At 42.6% G+C, this 15,248-nt stretch overlaps 1 protein-coding gene across 3 annotated transcripts in view; it reads right to left on the bottom strand.

Moving 5' to 3' along the window:
* The window catches only part of LOC131450865 (phospholipid phosphatase-related protein type 5-like), a 63,239-nt gene that overhangs the window by 45,914 nt on the left and 2,077 nt on the right, over window positions 1-15,248 (bottom strand). Inside the window, exons 2-4 of one of the 3 annotated variants that reach the window (XM_058622260.1) lie at window positions 14,211-14,479; window positions 12,797-12,866; window positions 6,007-6,195 (exon numbers count right to left, since the gene is read on the bottom strand). In XM_058622260.1, the coding sequence (XP_058478243.1) occupies window positions 6,007-6,195; window positions 12,797-12,859 (252 nt within the window). In that variant the 5' untranslated portion in view covers window positions 12,860-12,866; window positions 14,211-14,479. Of the gene's footprint in view, window positions 1-6,006; window positions 6,434-12,796; window positions 12,867-14,210; window positions 14,480-15,248 lie in introns of those variants that run through there. The other 2 variants (XM_058622279.1, XM_058622271.1) reach the window with 2 other exon arrangements.

Below are 15,248 nucleotides of genomic sequence, written 5' to 3'. Positions count from 1 at the left end.
AGCGACGGCAGGGTCAGGGGTCACCTGTGGGCTGATGGGACACGATAACCAGAATATTACTAATGTTACAAGGATGTATTTTCAAATGTCACATGAGTGTGACCTCAGCTTTTCTGCTCTGTTCATGTTCATGTTTGAACGGCTACATTTTCATACTCATCATTGGTTTTGTCCTCTTTCAAGGAATGAAACCACTGTGTTTTTCAATGCTCAGGTTTATGAGGCACACGTGTGACATCCATCCATCTTCTACTGCTTCATCCTCCACATGAGCGTCACTGAAGCCAGTCACACGACAGACACACTGTGGACTCTCACGCTCTTCATTGAATGAAACCATAGAATCACAAATCTATTAGCTTAACCCTCATACAGTAACAGTTCCATATTATCAGATATTATCATATTAACTACTTCACTACTGCACTTAAGTACTAAAATGCTGGATCTGTACTTCACTACATATTTTTACTCTGATACATTTTTCATGTGCTGCATCGTTACTCGTTACAATTAGAACAAATGTTACGAATCATTCCAAAGCCACATGATCACAGACAGAGCTGTAGATGACATCAGTGACATCAGTGACATCAGCGAGCGGATCTATGCGCCGTCTATGAGAAGACAGCGCGTGTTAGTTTGTTTCGAGATGGAAGAAGAACCTCAAACACCACCTTCAACTTCTTCAACTTCTTCAACTTCTTCAACTTGTTGGAGTGATGGTGGTGTTGAGGAAGGACACCCGCGGCCCCGCGGCCTCACGAAAGACTGTGAAGAATTGACTCTTTCTACTTTGACTTTCCTGCATAAGTTAGTGTTTGATATCAGAAGTGGTTTGAAGCAGCTCTACTCAACTGTGTTTCTGGATAACCGTGAGCACAATAAAGAAGCTTTGTTTTCCTTCTGAGTTCCTGTCACACACTCTTACAGACGGCTTGAACTCTGTATAATCGTTAAACCTTCTTTAAAAGAATAAACTCCACAAAAGACAATTTGCCTCTCAAGTCTTTACTTCACATGTCATTAACAAACTCGGTGTCAGACGCGGGATTTCTTGAGCCTGATTCATAATTTCCAGCCTCAGACATGGAGAGATGACAGCACCGTCACCACTGGGATCTCAACAGACTCCATTCTACCATAGAAATTAATCTGGAAAACAACTACAATTTCAATTCCTATCTGGTCAGAACAGGCTGATGTTTGATGGCTTCAGAAACAACCTGTGCTCACAGTGACGTTAATGAGGGACGCAGGGGGCGTTGGTGCCAATCCCAGCTGACCGTCCATCACAAGACCACATACCGACAAACAACTGTCCACTCTTACACCTACGGTCAATTAAAGTGTCCAATCAGACTAACCCTCAAAGCTGCATGTTTTTGGACTGTTTAGGAAGAGAACATGCAGACTCCATGCAGACCGGTCCTTGTTCTGACCGAGTCACAAACCCGGGTCAGATAAATAAGTGTGGATTATTTGTGGATTATAGGGAACAGAAAGAGGACGTGAAATCCAGCTGAAATCTTATTTTACTGTCCCAAATATGTCATGAAAACTAAAGATGCTAATAAGGGAGTTGAACCCCTGAGTGTTTGGGTGAATGATTTTGGTTTTCCCCGAGGGAGAATCTTCAGTATGAGAGGAAGCAAAGACAAAAAGAAAGTAGAAGAATGAAGCACAGTGTAGGAAGAAAGGAAGAAACGAGCTAAACAAATGTATCTGTGTCTGAGGGTGGACCCACTGTCTCCACCGTCTCCACCGTCTCCACCGTCTCCACACAACTGCCAGACAAACGCCGCAATCACCTGAAGTGGCTCTGAGTCCATTTCTGCACCAGGACCTGAACCCAACCCTCCCTGAACTGAAACTTCTCTTCATTCTGTAATTAGGTGCAGACTTGGCAAAGATTTCAGCCAAGTTCTCACAAGGTGAGCAAAGTCACTGAGCTCCTTACTGGAATGATGACAACAGTGAAGCACACAGAAGTGCTGTGACTGCACTGAAAACCTCATCACATCTACCTCCACACCACAAGAACCTGGCAACACTGTCTGGCTACAGGAAGACAATTTCATGAAAGGTCCATTGTCCTGATGATCACGATGATCCTTGTCCTGATGATCAGGATGATCAGGATGATCCTTGTCCTGATGATCACGATGATCCTTGTCCTGATGATCAGGATGATCACGATGATCCTTGTCCTGATGATCAGGATGATCAAGATGATCCTTGTCCTGATGATCAGGATGATCAGGATGATCCTTGTCCTGATGATCAGGATGATCAGGATGATCCTTGTCTTGTCTTGTCGTGTTGGAATGGAACACGGGATGAAGCGTGACGCCATGCTGCTCATGCTGAGAACATCGTGAAAGTCCAACAGGAGCCTGAAGTCTGAAAGGACTGAGAAAGAAGCTCTCATGTCAGCTCCGTCCAGGTATCAGGACGTTCAGAACAACGTCTTCAGAACGTCTTTGTTGCATGAATCATTTGTAAGTAAATGGTCAAATATTCATGTGTTACATGACGAGTTTTCCTCTCAGTGACTGAGGCGTCGTGCACACGCACATCCATCTTTATGGCACTTTTATTCTTGGAAAGAAAAGTGTAGTGAACAGTGAAAACCTTCTGTCTTCTACACATACGAACAATTTCAACAGATACTGATAACCAGGTCTTCACAGTCCCAGCAAACAGTCCTTGTTATTTAAAGGTTCATTTATTTGTTAATGAATGGAACATCAACATAGGAGAGTGCAATGGGTATGAAGCACATCCCATTAAAATAAACACGAACCTTTTTAAAACTTAAAGCCTACGACCACTTCAGCCGCAGGAGAAACAAGGAAACACTGTCGCTTCCTCTTCAAGTTCACAAAGCCCACTCAGTGACAGCGTGTGTGTGTGTGTGTGTGAGAGATGAACTGCTGTGACTCTTCTGTTTCTCTGCAGTGACTTATGAAGATCTGCATAAATTAACTGGATTATGTAACTGCTCCCTCCGGCCATCTGCTAACTCAACAAATCTCATTCTTATTAAAGTGACGTCTTTAGTGTGAATGACTGAGCAACAAGTGTGTTCACAGACTGCAAAGATGCATCCATCAGCGACCAGGAGCTTCAATCTCACCTGACTGTGAAAAACAAACCCATTTCTCATCTTTTTATCCTGAAAGCACAGAGCAGACGTCCACACTCAGGTACTGACACACGTGTCAGTACCTGTGTCCACAGCCTCACAGTTCCACTAAGAACCTGCAGAATGTACACTTCCAAAAAGCTGAAGCATACTTTTGAATAACCGCCGTCAGTCGTCAGGTTTCTCTAAAACCCTCAGCACACCCTGACATTTTCTGTCAGAGGTGAAAATCACAAGAGAAGCAAATAGGAAATGTTTCATCAGCGCGGCTGAAAGAAAACAGAGCCATGGACGTTGAATTCATCCAAAAACAAAACTATTCACTATACACTGTGACCTTTCCATTCCAAACAAAGGTTAGTGCTCATGTCCCAGAATGCTCTGCTTCATCACCCACACACACACACACAATGACTGTTCCTTGTACCTTCAACTTCTATAACATCAAGATCTTTTTCTAAGGATGATTTTTAACTGAAGAAGAAGAAGTCACACGTCACTGTGTGCTGCTGCTTTTTAAGAGCTCGAGATTTAGGAGACATTTAGAAGTTCACTGCACAATAGAGCTAATGAAAAGCAAGTGAAACGAGCGCCAAGCATCAGTCACTGAGGAAACACGCAGGCACTTATTACAGTTATGATGAGGGAGGGAGGGAAAGAGGGAGGGAGGGAGGGAGGGAGGGAGAGAGGGAGGGAGAGAGGTCACTGCAGTGTCCACTTCAGACTCTGCTATGTTTTAGCAAAGATCAGATATCAGTAAGGATTGATTTTCCATATCAATACTAAAAGATATTTCTCTTCTTTACCATAACTGTGGGGCAGAGTGTACTTCTCAACTCACCACCAGAGGGCAGACTCCACAGCTGTGATGGCTGTAAGTCGCTGTGGCATCATGTGACTGTTGCTGCTGTTGTTTGACTAACGTTCTCTAGGTTACAAGTTAGTTTAGTTTAACGTCCATCACTGTTGGAACCTGTAATAACCTATAATAAGTTATTGCTAAACATGAGCTTTAGCTTTGTGTTTTATGGGATGTAAATGTCCAGTTCATTCATAGGAAACGCAAGAGCTGGACAGAACATGATGTAATTATATATATATATATAATTATTATTCTCTACACTAACACTTACTGTACTGTAGATTCAAATCATTCAATCACAGCATCACGCCTGCGTAGCGTTAATAAATCAAATGTTCTACAGCCACTGAGTGACATTACAAGTTTACACACACACACACACACACACACACACAGGGAAAGGCATCACTCACACTGACGTGGCAGCAGCATCAGCAGCAGACAGAGAGACAGACACACAGAGAGACAGACACACAGAGAGACAGACAGGGGTTGGGCCTCCTCTCTGATGTGAGGTGATGTGATATCTTGATGTGCTCCCACATTAAAGACACACAGTGTGTGATTAATTGAACATCATGTGACTCAACATGGTAAACACAAGTTAGCATTAGCTCGTGTTAGCAGTCAGAAAAACATCACGACTGTGTCGATGCACTCTCATCATCACTGATATACAATCTCCAAATGTCACTGATCAGCAACAACTGCACAGACCTTGTGATTCACAGGGTCCCTATGATCATACTATGGAAGTTTCCATTCAATTCATTAACTTTTAGTTTCCATTCCAATTTCACTGGTTTATAAAAGAGATTTTCACAGAACTAATTATGCAAATCATCTAAAACCTGACGCATCATTAAAAACAGAGGGAGAAATAAACAAAGTACATATATACTTATTTTCCTTAGTATGTATCTCACTGATTCATTCACTATGATGATGAGCTTCTAAAGCAGGAAACGTCATCACAGACACTTGATGATACGACCGTGTGTGACGTGACAGTTTTCTGAGCTCAGAGGAAGAAACAGCAACAGCTGCAAACACACACCATCTTCATCATCATCGAAAACGTCCACTGCTGTTCCCAAACCTTCAAATGATGATGTCATTAAATATGTCTACTTATTTATTTATTTGTTTGTTTGTTTGTTTGTTTGTTTGTCATGTGAAGCAAAGAACGCAGAAGATATTTCATAATAAAAAAACACCCACTAACTGTTCCTGTTTGATAACGCTCATCACAGCTGATTATTTAGCCTTTAGCCGCTCTATCTGGGAAAATATTACTATTAAAAGAACTAAATAACATGTTTTAATGGATAAAGGAATAATACACAGAACTGCTTAGCACGTACGGTTTGTGTCTGCACTGCATTTACATACACGTTAAATAACAATCTATTTAAAATGCATATTAAACCCATTGATTTAAAACTTTATTTTATAACATAATAACGCTACAGTGAATGAGCAGAATTTATGAATGTAAACTTGCATAAATAAGCATATTTCATTAAATAATGTAGATTAGTAAAACTGTTAACAGTCCAGCGAAGAATGAAGAATAAAACGGAAGTTTGGTTTATTCTAGTCTGATTATGTGTGTGTGTGTGTGTGGTCACTGATCACCAGTGTACTGGTTCTGGTGTTAGTGTTGGTGCAGGTGCTGGTTCTGGTGTTAGTGTTGGTTCTGGTGCTGGTTCTGGTGTTAATGTTGGTTCTGGTGTTAGTGTTGGTTCTGGTGCTGGTTCTGGTGTTAGTGTTGGTTCTGGTGCTGGTTCTGGTGTTAGTGTTAGTGTTAGTGTTGGTTCTGGTGTTAGTGTTGGTTCTGGTGTTAGTGTTGGTTCTGGTGCTGGTTCTGGTGTTAGTGTTGGTTCTGGTGCTGGTTCTGGTGTTAGTGTTGGTTCTGGTGCTGGTTTCTGGTGTTAGTGTTGGTTCTGGTGCTGGTTCTGGTGTTAGTGTTGGTGTTGGTGCCGGTGTTACTCACCAGCAGCGTGGGCAGACCGGCCACCACAGCGTAGAGCAGCACGGGCGGGACGGCGCTGCTGTCCTCGGGTCCCAGGTAAGGTTTGGTGAACGCCGTGTCGTAGCAGAAGAATCCTTGCACGTGCACGCTGAACGTGTCCGTGTACTCGAAGTAGTACGCCAGCATGACGGTCCCGGCCATGATCACCAGCTGGAAGTACAGCATGATGCAGACGAACGAGAGCGAGAGACATTTAATTACAACCGAGCCGTGTCTTCCCCCTCTGTCCCTCTGTCTGCCTGTCTGTCTGCCTGCCTGCCTGCCTGTCTGTCTGTCTGTCTGTCTGTCTTTAACCAGCCTCCTCCTCCTCCTCTCCGGCGCTACCGACTGCCGCTGACCGGCTCATGACCGCGCGGCTGCACAGACAGAAGCCGCTCTCTGCTCACTGCAGTGGAGGCTCCGCTCTCCCCTCTGCTGACTCCGCCTCTGACTCTGACTCCGCCTCCGACACTCTGTGTGTGTTTGTGTGTGTGTGTGTGTGTGGACAGAGAGAGAGAGAGAGAGAGAGAGAGAGAGAGAGAGAGAGAGAGAGAGAGAGAGAGAGAGAGAGAGAGAGAGAGAGAGAGAGAGAGCATGTGTTGCAGCTATTACTCATGTTGTGGCAGAACAACATTAAAATACACAGTATTTTAAAATAATAATGTACATTGTACATTTAACATTGAAAAGCCAAAGAAATAAACCAGGTATTATCTGAAATGAAAGTTAATAACAAGTGTATATTATAAGATCATGTAATACAGATCAAAAACAGTAGATTATATTAGATTAATAAGTGTTTATAAGTGTTTTTACCATATATTGTTATTCTTCTTTGAGATGCACAAACATCTCAAAAGAACTGACTGGACACACTTGTGTTGTGGTGTTGTGTTGTGTTGTGTTGTGTTGTGTCGTGTGATTGGAGTAGAAATGAGGCTTAAACCATGAACAGACAACAGACGCTGTGTTCCAGTAAAGGTGGTGGACTCGTGCAGAAGCTCAGTCTTAAGCTTTAGAATCCCTGACATTTCCTCCACAAACACACTCACATTTCTGAGTATTTTGATGGAAACCTGCTGTAAACTCCATGTTTGTGTCATGTCTCCCTGTCTGTGACGCTGCGACGCTGCGACCGTCTCTGTGCTTCTTTATGTAGGGTTTTATTTTCTTATTGCTGCAGTGACCCCATTATCCCGACAGATCATTGACGCCTCATCGTATTTCATACTTCACACTCTCACTCACAGTGTGTTTCTACAGAGGCACATGTTTATCTGCTCCACTGGCTGCAGACAGACAGACAGACAGATGGACAGACGTGTGGACAGACAGACACACTGACAGCTCTGAATAATGGCCGTCATTACTCTCTCACTTTAAAACTAACAAGACTAAAAGTAGAGCGTGTGCTGCTGTAGCTCCACCCTCTGAGTGTCACAGATGTGTAATGATGCCGTTTGCCTTCATTAACAGTGAAGACGCCACACAGCTGTACTGAAGGTGACGAGAGCAGATGTTTCACGCTGAGGTCACTGAGGTCACTGGTCCATCTCTGTCAGTCACACCAGACAATACCCGACACCAGACAATACCCGTCCAATCGCAATATGATAAGATGACGACATGGGGGCGGGGCTAGGTGACACCAAAAACAAACAATGTCATCTGAAGTGATGTGTGTGATATTTACTGTGTTGTGTGAAGAAAGAAAACAACAGTGTTCAGGAGTTCATAATCTGCGCTGTAAGCAGCTGTTCCACCATGTACTCACATCTAGTTGGAACCTTTTTATTGGTATTCAAACTGATCTTGGACAGACGCGTGCTGGCCACAGGTTTTGCATGCGTCATCACAACATCCTGTTTCGTTGTTTTGCTTCAGTGATAAAAGTCTTTTGGACAAAATGTTTCAGTGGTTTCAGTTTTGGGTGCGTCTCTATTTTTATCCTTTTGTTAAGTGCCTGGAGTGCCTGCTTTACCACGCGTCGCCACTGGCAGCCATTCATACAAAGCAGGGTCAGCTGACTGTGTCAATACCTCATACAACCTCACTTCAAAAGATCCTGAACTATCACTTTAATTCTCAGGGATTACAACTCTATCATGTACAAAAGAGGTGAAAACACACGGAGACACTTAAACTCAACTGATGGAGAAATGCTTAGATTGTGCTTTATTGCACCATAATGCCCTCAGCAGCAGCAGCAGCAGCAGCAGCAGCAGCAGCAGCAGCAGCAGCAGCAGCGTGACCCACATATACTCGATCAGTCATGGAGGTAAATACAGTGTGTAACATGCACACATCTCTGAGACTTCCCGCTCTGCACCAGAATCCCTGTGGGCACGTCGAGTGTAGATCACCACGTCGTCACATGTTTATAAACCGCTCTTATTAAAAGGCAAAAACACACAGTAACACGCTTCAAGCAGCTCGGGTCACTGAGTCACTGAGCTGCTGATGTGGAGGCGGTTCCTGCACAACTCCTTCACAAATGAGAATAATTGTGTCAGGCACGAGGAAATGAAGATTGAATGGTGGAGCAGGTCTGCAGGCAGACAGACAGGCAGGCAGGCAGACAGACAGACAGACAGGCAGACAGACAGACCACAGCACAGCTGCTGTGTACTCCACATACAGGTCACATGACACACAACATACAAACATGACGCTGCTTCTCTCCTGCAAACATTATATTTGTAAACATTATAACTGTAATTACTGTACATGACAAAAACCAGACATCTGAGAACATCATCATTCCAGGTTTGACAAACACTGATGAACACATGAACCATTATTCAATTCAAATAAAAAATAAAAAAGTCAATAAAAGAATTGTTAGTTGCAGCCCTAATATTTAGTGTATTTCACAAATGTACATTTACAGCCCTTTAAACACAGCGTTAAAGTTGATAGAATAATGAATATATTTAACAGTAAAAATAACACATTTGTTAATAATTCTAGCATTATCAAATATTACTGTTTATATAAGCTTGTTTGATGTTTTAATTACAGTTGTCAATATTATTGTTGACTTTATTTTAATAAAATATAGGATTTTATATCTATTGTGTTATAATTTATAACTACTGAACTACTACTACTTTCTCTACATCGCCCCCTCTTGACCGGCTAGACACTCATTGCCCCCCAGGTTATGTGACTGTGTGTGTTTATGTGTAATACTGTGGAAATACAGATCTTAGCAAATTCCATTAACCCTAACCCATCCCTCCTTCCCTCCATCCCTCCTTCCCTCCTTCCCTCCTTCTCTCCCTCCATCCCTCCCTCCATCAGAAATGCTCACATGCATGCATCAGTGTGGTGATGACATGGTGAAACATGTGATCCTGACGTCTTAAGACATTCATCTCCTGAGTAACTTGCTGATTCAATAAATAATAGAATAAAATAAAGAAGAGCTCACTAATTCAATTCTGGGACCAATTTAAAATTCATAATGCAAATTTTGAAAGCTAAACCAAGACGTATTTCTAGTGTAATGACTCATACTCTTCAACATCACTGGCAGCTTTGTGAGGCTGTGCCTGCGCGCGGTGGTGCACGCGGTGCTTCTGTGGGGAACACGGTTCAGCTGAGGCCACTGGTGATGTCATGTGGATGTGATGATGATGATGATGATGATGATGATGATGATGACGCAGCGTTAAATATCATGGGATCATCAGAGTCATTCTAATTTACCCTGAACATGAATATCTGAATACTAGATCCATTTGCAGTCATGTTGATATTTGACTTTCTGAACAAAACATGAATAAGAAATATGAGACAAATATACAGACTTCTGTAACATGGGGGTGTGACACTTTTCAATCTCTGACTGATCCAAGTCTTCCACTGTCATCGTTCACACTCACTCACTCACTCACTCACTCACACACTCTCACACACACACACACGGACACACACACACACACACACACTCAGAGGCTTCAGTTAAGCTTCAGAGTCTGGCTGAAGGACACACAGACACTCAGACTGGAAGAGTCTTCACTTTCCTAACTCACTGCAACAGCCAATCACCGAGTCTGAACACCAGAGCCTGTCTGTGTTGTCTACACTGAACGACTGCAGTAAAGGGATAGTTCAGGTTTTATTGAAGCGTGGTTGTGTGAGATATTGAGACAGTTGTGTGCATAGAACTTGTGCTCATCAGTGCATCCGTGCGGTGTGTTGAGGTGTGGTATTGATATTCAAGCCTCCTACATTCCGCCCTCTCCAACTGTCTCAATGAACTCAATTCCTGGTTCTCTTCCAATTTAATGTTCTCAAACTGAACACAGATAAAACTGAATATTATTGAATGTTATCCAAAAGCAAACTCCTCTGCTCCCCCCTCCCCTCAGGGGCTCAAGAGTCTGAGTGTCATCAATAACATCATTCAGTAACACTAACTGTCTCCGCTGCCAAGTGGAAAGGGAACTTGGCTTGTAACCAGAGGGTTGTCGGTTTGAGTCCCCACCAGGTCAAAAATGATAGATCATTGAAACACTCGCTCTCACTGAAAACATGGCTGCAGTGTAATTGACGTCAACTTGTTCATACAATGAGCAACACGTTAAATAAGCTGGAACTAAAACACTATTGCTTTTCTCGTCAGTTCTCTAATATCTTGAAATATAAAACTTCATATTAGTATAAAATGATATAACATGTAACATATAACCGTATCTGGTTGTTGTGCATTGGAAGTCTTGTTTCACTGTGTGGGGAACCAGACAGTAAATCCTACATTGTGTAACTTAATAATAATAATCTGAATTATTATTATTATTATTATTATTATTGATCATTTTAATAATCTGAAAAATAAGTGAAATGTTTTTTTTCCAAATGGGAACTGAAGTTGGTGTCTGGTGTAAACCTGCACCTCGCCAGTCACTCGCAGGGTAAACCTATAGAGAACAACAAGCATTGATTCAGGAGAACGTGTGGAGGAGAACATGCAAACACAACGACTCGGACCGGGATGAGATCCAGCAGCCGCCTCGCTGTGAGCTACAGCCTGAGCCGTCTGTTAAAGGACTCAAATCTGGTTCTCCTCGTGTCCCTGCTGGCAGCCGTGTTTCCAGAGAGAGCGAGGGTCCAGGTCTCAAGCTGGTTCTCAGCAGCAGATTCCTCATATATAAAAAAATGAACCATACCATTAAAATGTGATAAAATATCTATTTCCCAAGGTGCCAAAAATATAACCTATGTTCTATTCAGATATGAGTTTAGTAAGTATTAAAGTTTCTCTGAATCTTTGTGTGGAGGCTCATCACTGCTCCACAGTTAATGTCTCTCTCTCTGCTGCTGCTGCTGCTTCTTCTGTTGCTGCTGCTGCTGTTGCTGCTGCTGCTGCTGCTGCTGCTGCAGAACTATAGAGCGCTACGACTGCATCACTGACCCATGGTTTGCTTTTACACATTAGCTTGGTTTGCCCCGCCTGAGCATGTGGCACACAAGTGTGAGGCGAGATGGAGCAGATGGCGTGTGTGCAAACACGGCAGCACAACGCCAGGTTTCACTCTGATTCACAGCAAACGGAACACAAACATCTTCACGACAACACTTTCAATGCTAACTGTGACACAGACGCTTGCTGTGTGTGTGTGAACATGGCCGACAGTGAGGACACGAGGACAAACATGCTGATGATGAACCAAGAGTTCACAGATACGAGGGGAGCGCTCCAACAACACATTTATATATAAAACCAATGTATCCACCACTGTGTGACCACCACACACAAGCACAGGTGCTGCAGGAGGAGCTACAGAGAGGGAACTGAAGAAGGTGAAACTCAGTGTGGACAGAGACACCATGAAGTCAACAGAGAAGCTGATCTACTGGAGGCTGCACCAGAAAGTCTGGCTCAGAAACATCTGCATCCCTGACACCAGCGTCCCATCACAAGGCCGTTCAGCATCGGTGGCAACATGGTAAAATGCCACTGTTCTGCACTAAAGCCAGAGGCTGTGGACAAGCTTCTGTTCCTGGTGAACAACTGGAAAGAATCAACTAACTAACTATTAACTAACTTAAGAAAAGTGAAGAAATTATTATTAGTTAGTATCTTTTACACTGAAAGCTGTACCAGGATACTGAGTGGGTACTAAGGTTAGAACACATGGCTTCAGTAATATGGGCCAAACGCTATATAACACACATGTCAGCCTGAATATGACCCTCATGAGACCCACATGTACATCCTGGCTGGGAGACCACAGCTCAACACTGACATGATGAAGAAAAAAGCATGTAAACCTAACCACAGGTTACAGTTGACGTGTAGATGGGTAGGTTCTGAGTAGATGCTACGCGTGATGTCACCAGACGGCCACCGATTGGTCAGAGTGTCGTCACAGGAAGAGACGACACTCAAAGTGTCAAAGTGAACAATGCTCAACTGTGGATCAGTTAAAAATGTGAGTTAATCAACAACAAACAACTACCAGGGAAATGTCTAAAATCTCATTATTAACAGAGGAGTCTGGTGTGTTGCTGATCGTGATGCCACTGTCGCAGACTCCTCCTCCTGCTGCATGTTAAACATCCTGAAAGTTAAGCTGGTTTAAAACTGATTTGAGCGACTATCTTAAAAGTCTTCTGACTCAAATGTTGGTTTTCTGTATGTCAGAGATTTGTGATTCAATGGTTTTACCACTAGATGGCGTCAGTCTACCATTGTGTGTAAACAGCATCTCATCAGCAGCAGCGTGTGAACAGTAACGTGACTGAGGATCCAGCGCTCACGTACCTCTGCTGCCACAGACGTGCACACTTTCCTTCTCTCTTTACTGCGGAGCTGCTTTGAAGGCATGATGACTCTGCAGAGAAAACACAAGCACAACTTTAATCTTAACATTCTGATCATGTCATTACTCTAACTCATCTTCTCTGGAATCAAAAGCACTGGTTCACAAACGAGGAGCGAGGAGTACGACGTTACATTTCTGTCTTATTGTTGAGCATCTGAGCCACAATAACACACACACACACACACACACAGAGTTACACATAATGACCTCCTTCATATCAGAATCAGACACAAAGTATCAGCTCATTTTCACTCTGGGAAACAAAACCATCCAATAATAATAATAAGAACACAGCAAGCGCACTTAAACATATAATAACATGAGGGTCCACACGGCGGGGTAGTGGCTAGCATGTTGCCTTGCAGCAGAAAGACCCGGGTTCATCACCCCGAGTCCACACTGACTCTAAACTGAGCACAGGTGTGAATGTCTGTCTATAATAATAACTATAATAATAATGATAATAACGATAATACTAATACTACTACTACTAATAATAATAACAATAACAATAACAATAATGATAATAACAATAATAATGATAATAATGATAATACTAATAATACTACTACTACTAATAATAATAATAATAATAACGATAATAATAATGATGATAATAATAATGATGATAATAATAATAATAATAATGATAATAATAATGATAATGATAATAATGATTTGGTTCATGATGAATAACATTTAGCTGTGTGGTGAGTTATTTCTTCTTCTTCTTCTTCTTCTTCTTCTTCTTCTTCTTCTTCTTCTCTAACGCTGGTGTAACCCTGACTGTGACTCACATGAGTGTTGTTTACATCAGAGGTTCACGGCCTTTTTAGGGGATTTTCTAAATTTAATATGCACCAATAATAATTTTAATAACCTCAGAACAGACAAAGCTCTGGCGCCCCCTGAAGGCGACGTGGACCCCATGTTGAAAACCATGGGTTTATAGTTTAGATCATTGCTTCAATATCATATTATTGATGAAGCTAATGGGGTAGCATCCTGTGAGCATATGTCTCACACACACACACACACACACTGACTCTGTGTTACTGCTGAGTAACCAGAGATGAGTGTGTGTGTGTGTGTGTGTGTGTGTGTGTGTGTGTTCTTGTATTTGTTACCACTTAAGGACCTTCTCTAGCAGAAACACTGACCTTGTCAGGACCAGTAGTCTCTTCACTAAGACCAAAACCTGGTCCTAAAGAGGCAGAACCTCATTTCAGGAGAAGTGGTTAAGTTTGTGTGTGTGTGTCACTTTACTGTACATGATGAAGAAGAAGAAGAGGAGGAAGAAGAAGAGTTGCATTCATGTCCATGTGCAGTAAATATGTTGATTTGAACACTGACCTGAATACTGACTCAGTGACTGTGAGTCACAGTGAGTGAAACTCGGAGTGAAGGCTGAACGACTTCCCGGGGAAAGAGCCTCCGACCTCGGACAGCTCCAGGTGTCAGCGCCGCTTCTCTGGAGAGTGAAGCGGACTCTCGTGTCCGCAGCTGCCGACACTGACGCTGCAGCTGCGGCTCAGCTCTCAACACTTCTCCACTACCGGATGCTCACCGCTGCGTACACCGGGGGGTTCCGTCGGTAACACGCATGCGCCGTTCAGGCCACTCTGTTGAGCAGAGGTGTGTGATGCCTTCAAGTTCCATCGGAGCAGACAGTAACAATACTATTAATAATAAACATAAATACATTTCCCGGATGTTGGTGTGACCTTCTGTTAGTTCTTATTTTTATAATGGGACAGATTCTATTTAAAGGGATAATTCAGGTGTTTTTAAAGTGAGGTTTCATGAGGTCCTGATTTACATGTACACACGTCTGTGTCTCGTGTGCAGTGATGTATAATTGCAGAGTTTCTCTGTCAACTTCATGTAAATTCAATGCTACACTGTTTAAGAGCAATGAGTAGAATGTCTTTACTGTATGAGCACAAATGATGTTCTCATGCAGTACAATGACGCTCATATAATGATATAATGTTAAGTGGAATGAGTCAGAATTTGTTTCTGAAGGAAAACTTTTGTTTTACTATTAAGTATAAGTATCAATACACTTTTCTTTTGTTTCATTTGTTGCCTGATTAAAAAGTAACAAATAATTATCTGTGTCTTTTTAGATGTGAAACATTATTACTATAACTGTATTTGACATAATCTGTCAACTACAAACACTTACATTATGTTTGTATTCAGTCCAGTGAGTGGATCCTGAACGCAGCATCACTCCTCTCTATATCAGTTCCACCTGCAGTAACAAGAGTCTGAGTGTGTGCGTGTGTGTGTGTGCGTGTGTGTGTGTGGGTGTGCGTGTGTGTGTGTGTGTGTGTGTTTGCACGTGTGTGTGGTGTCCACTTACAGGCCGACACTCAGAGCACTGAG

Source organism: Solea solea, chromosome 1 (assembly GCF_958295425.1).
Source record: "Solea solea chromosome 1, fSolSol10.1, whole genome shotgun sequence".
Classification (NCBI taxonomy): Eukaryota; Metazoa; Chordata; class Actinopteri; order Pleuronectiformes; family Soleidae; genus Solea; species Solea solea.
Note: the sequence above shows the minus strand (reverse complement) of the source record. Positions and strands in the feature narration are given on the sequence as shown.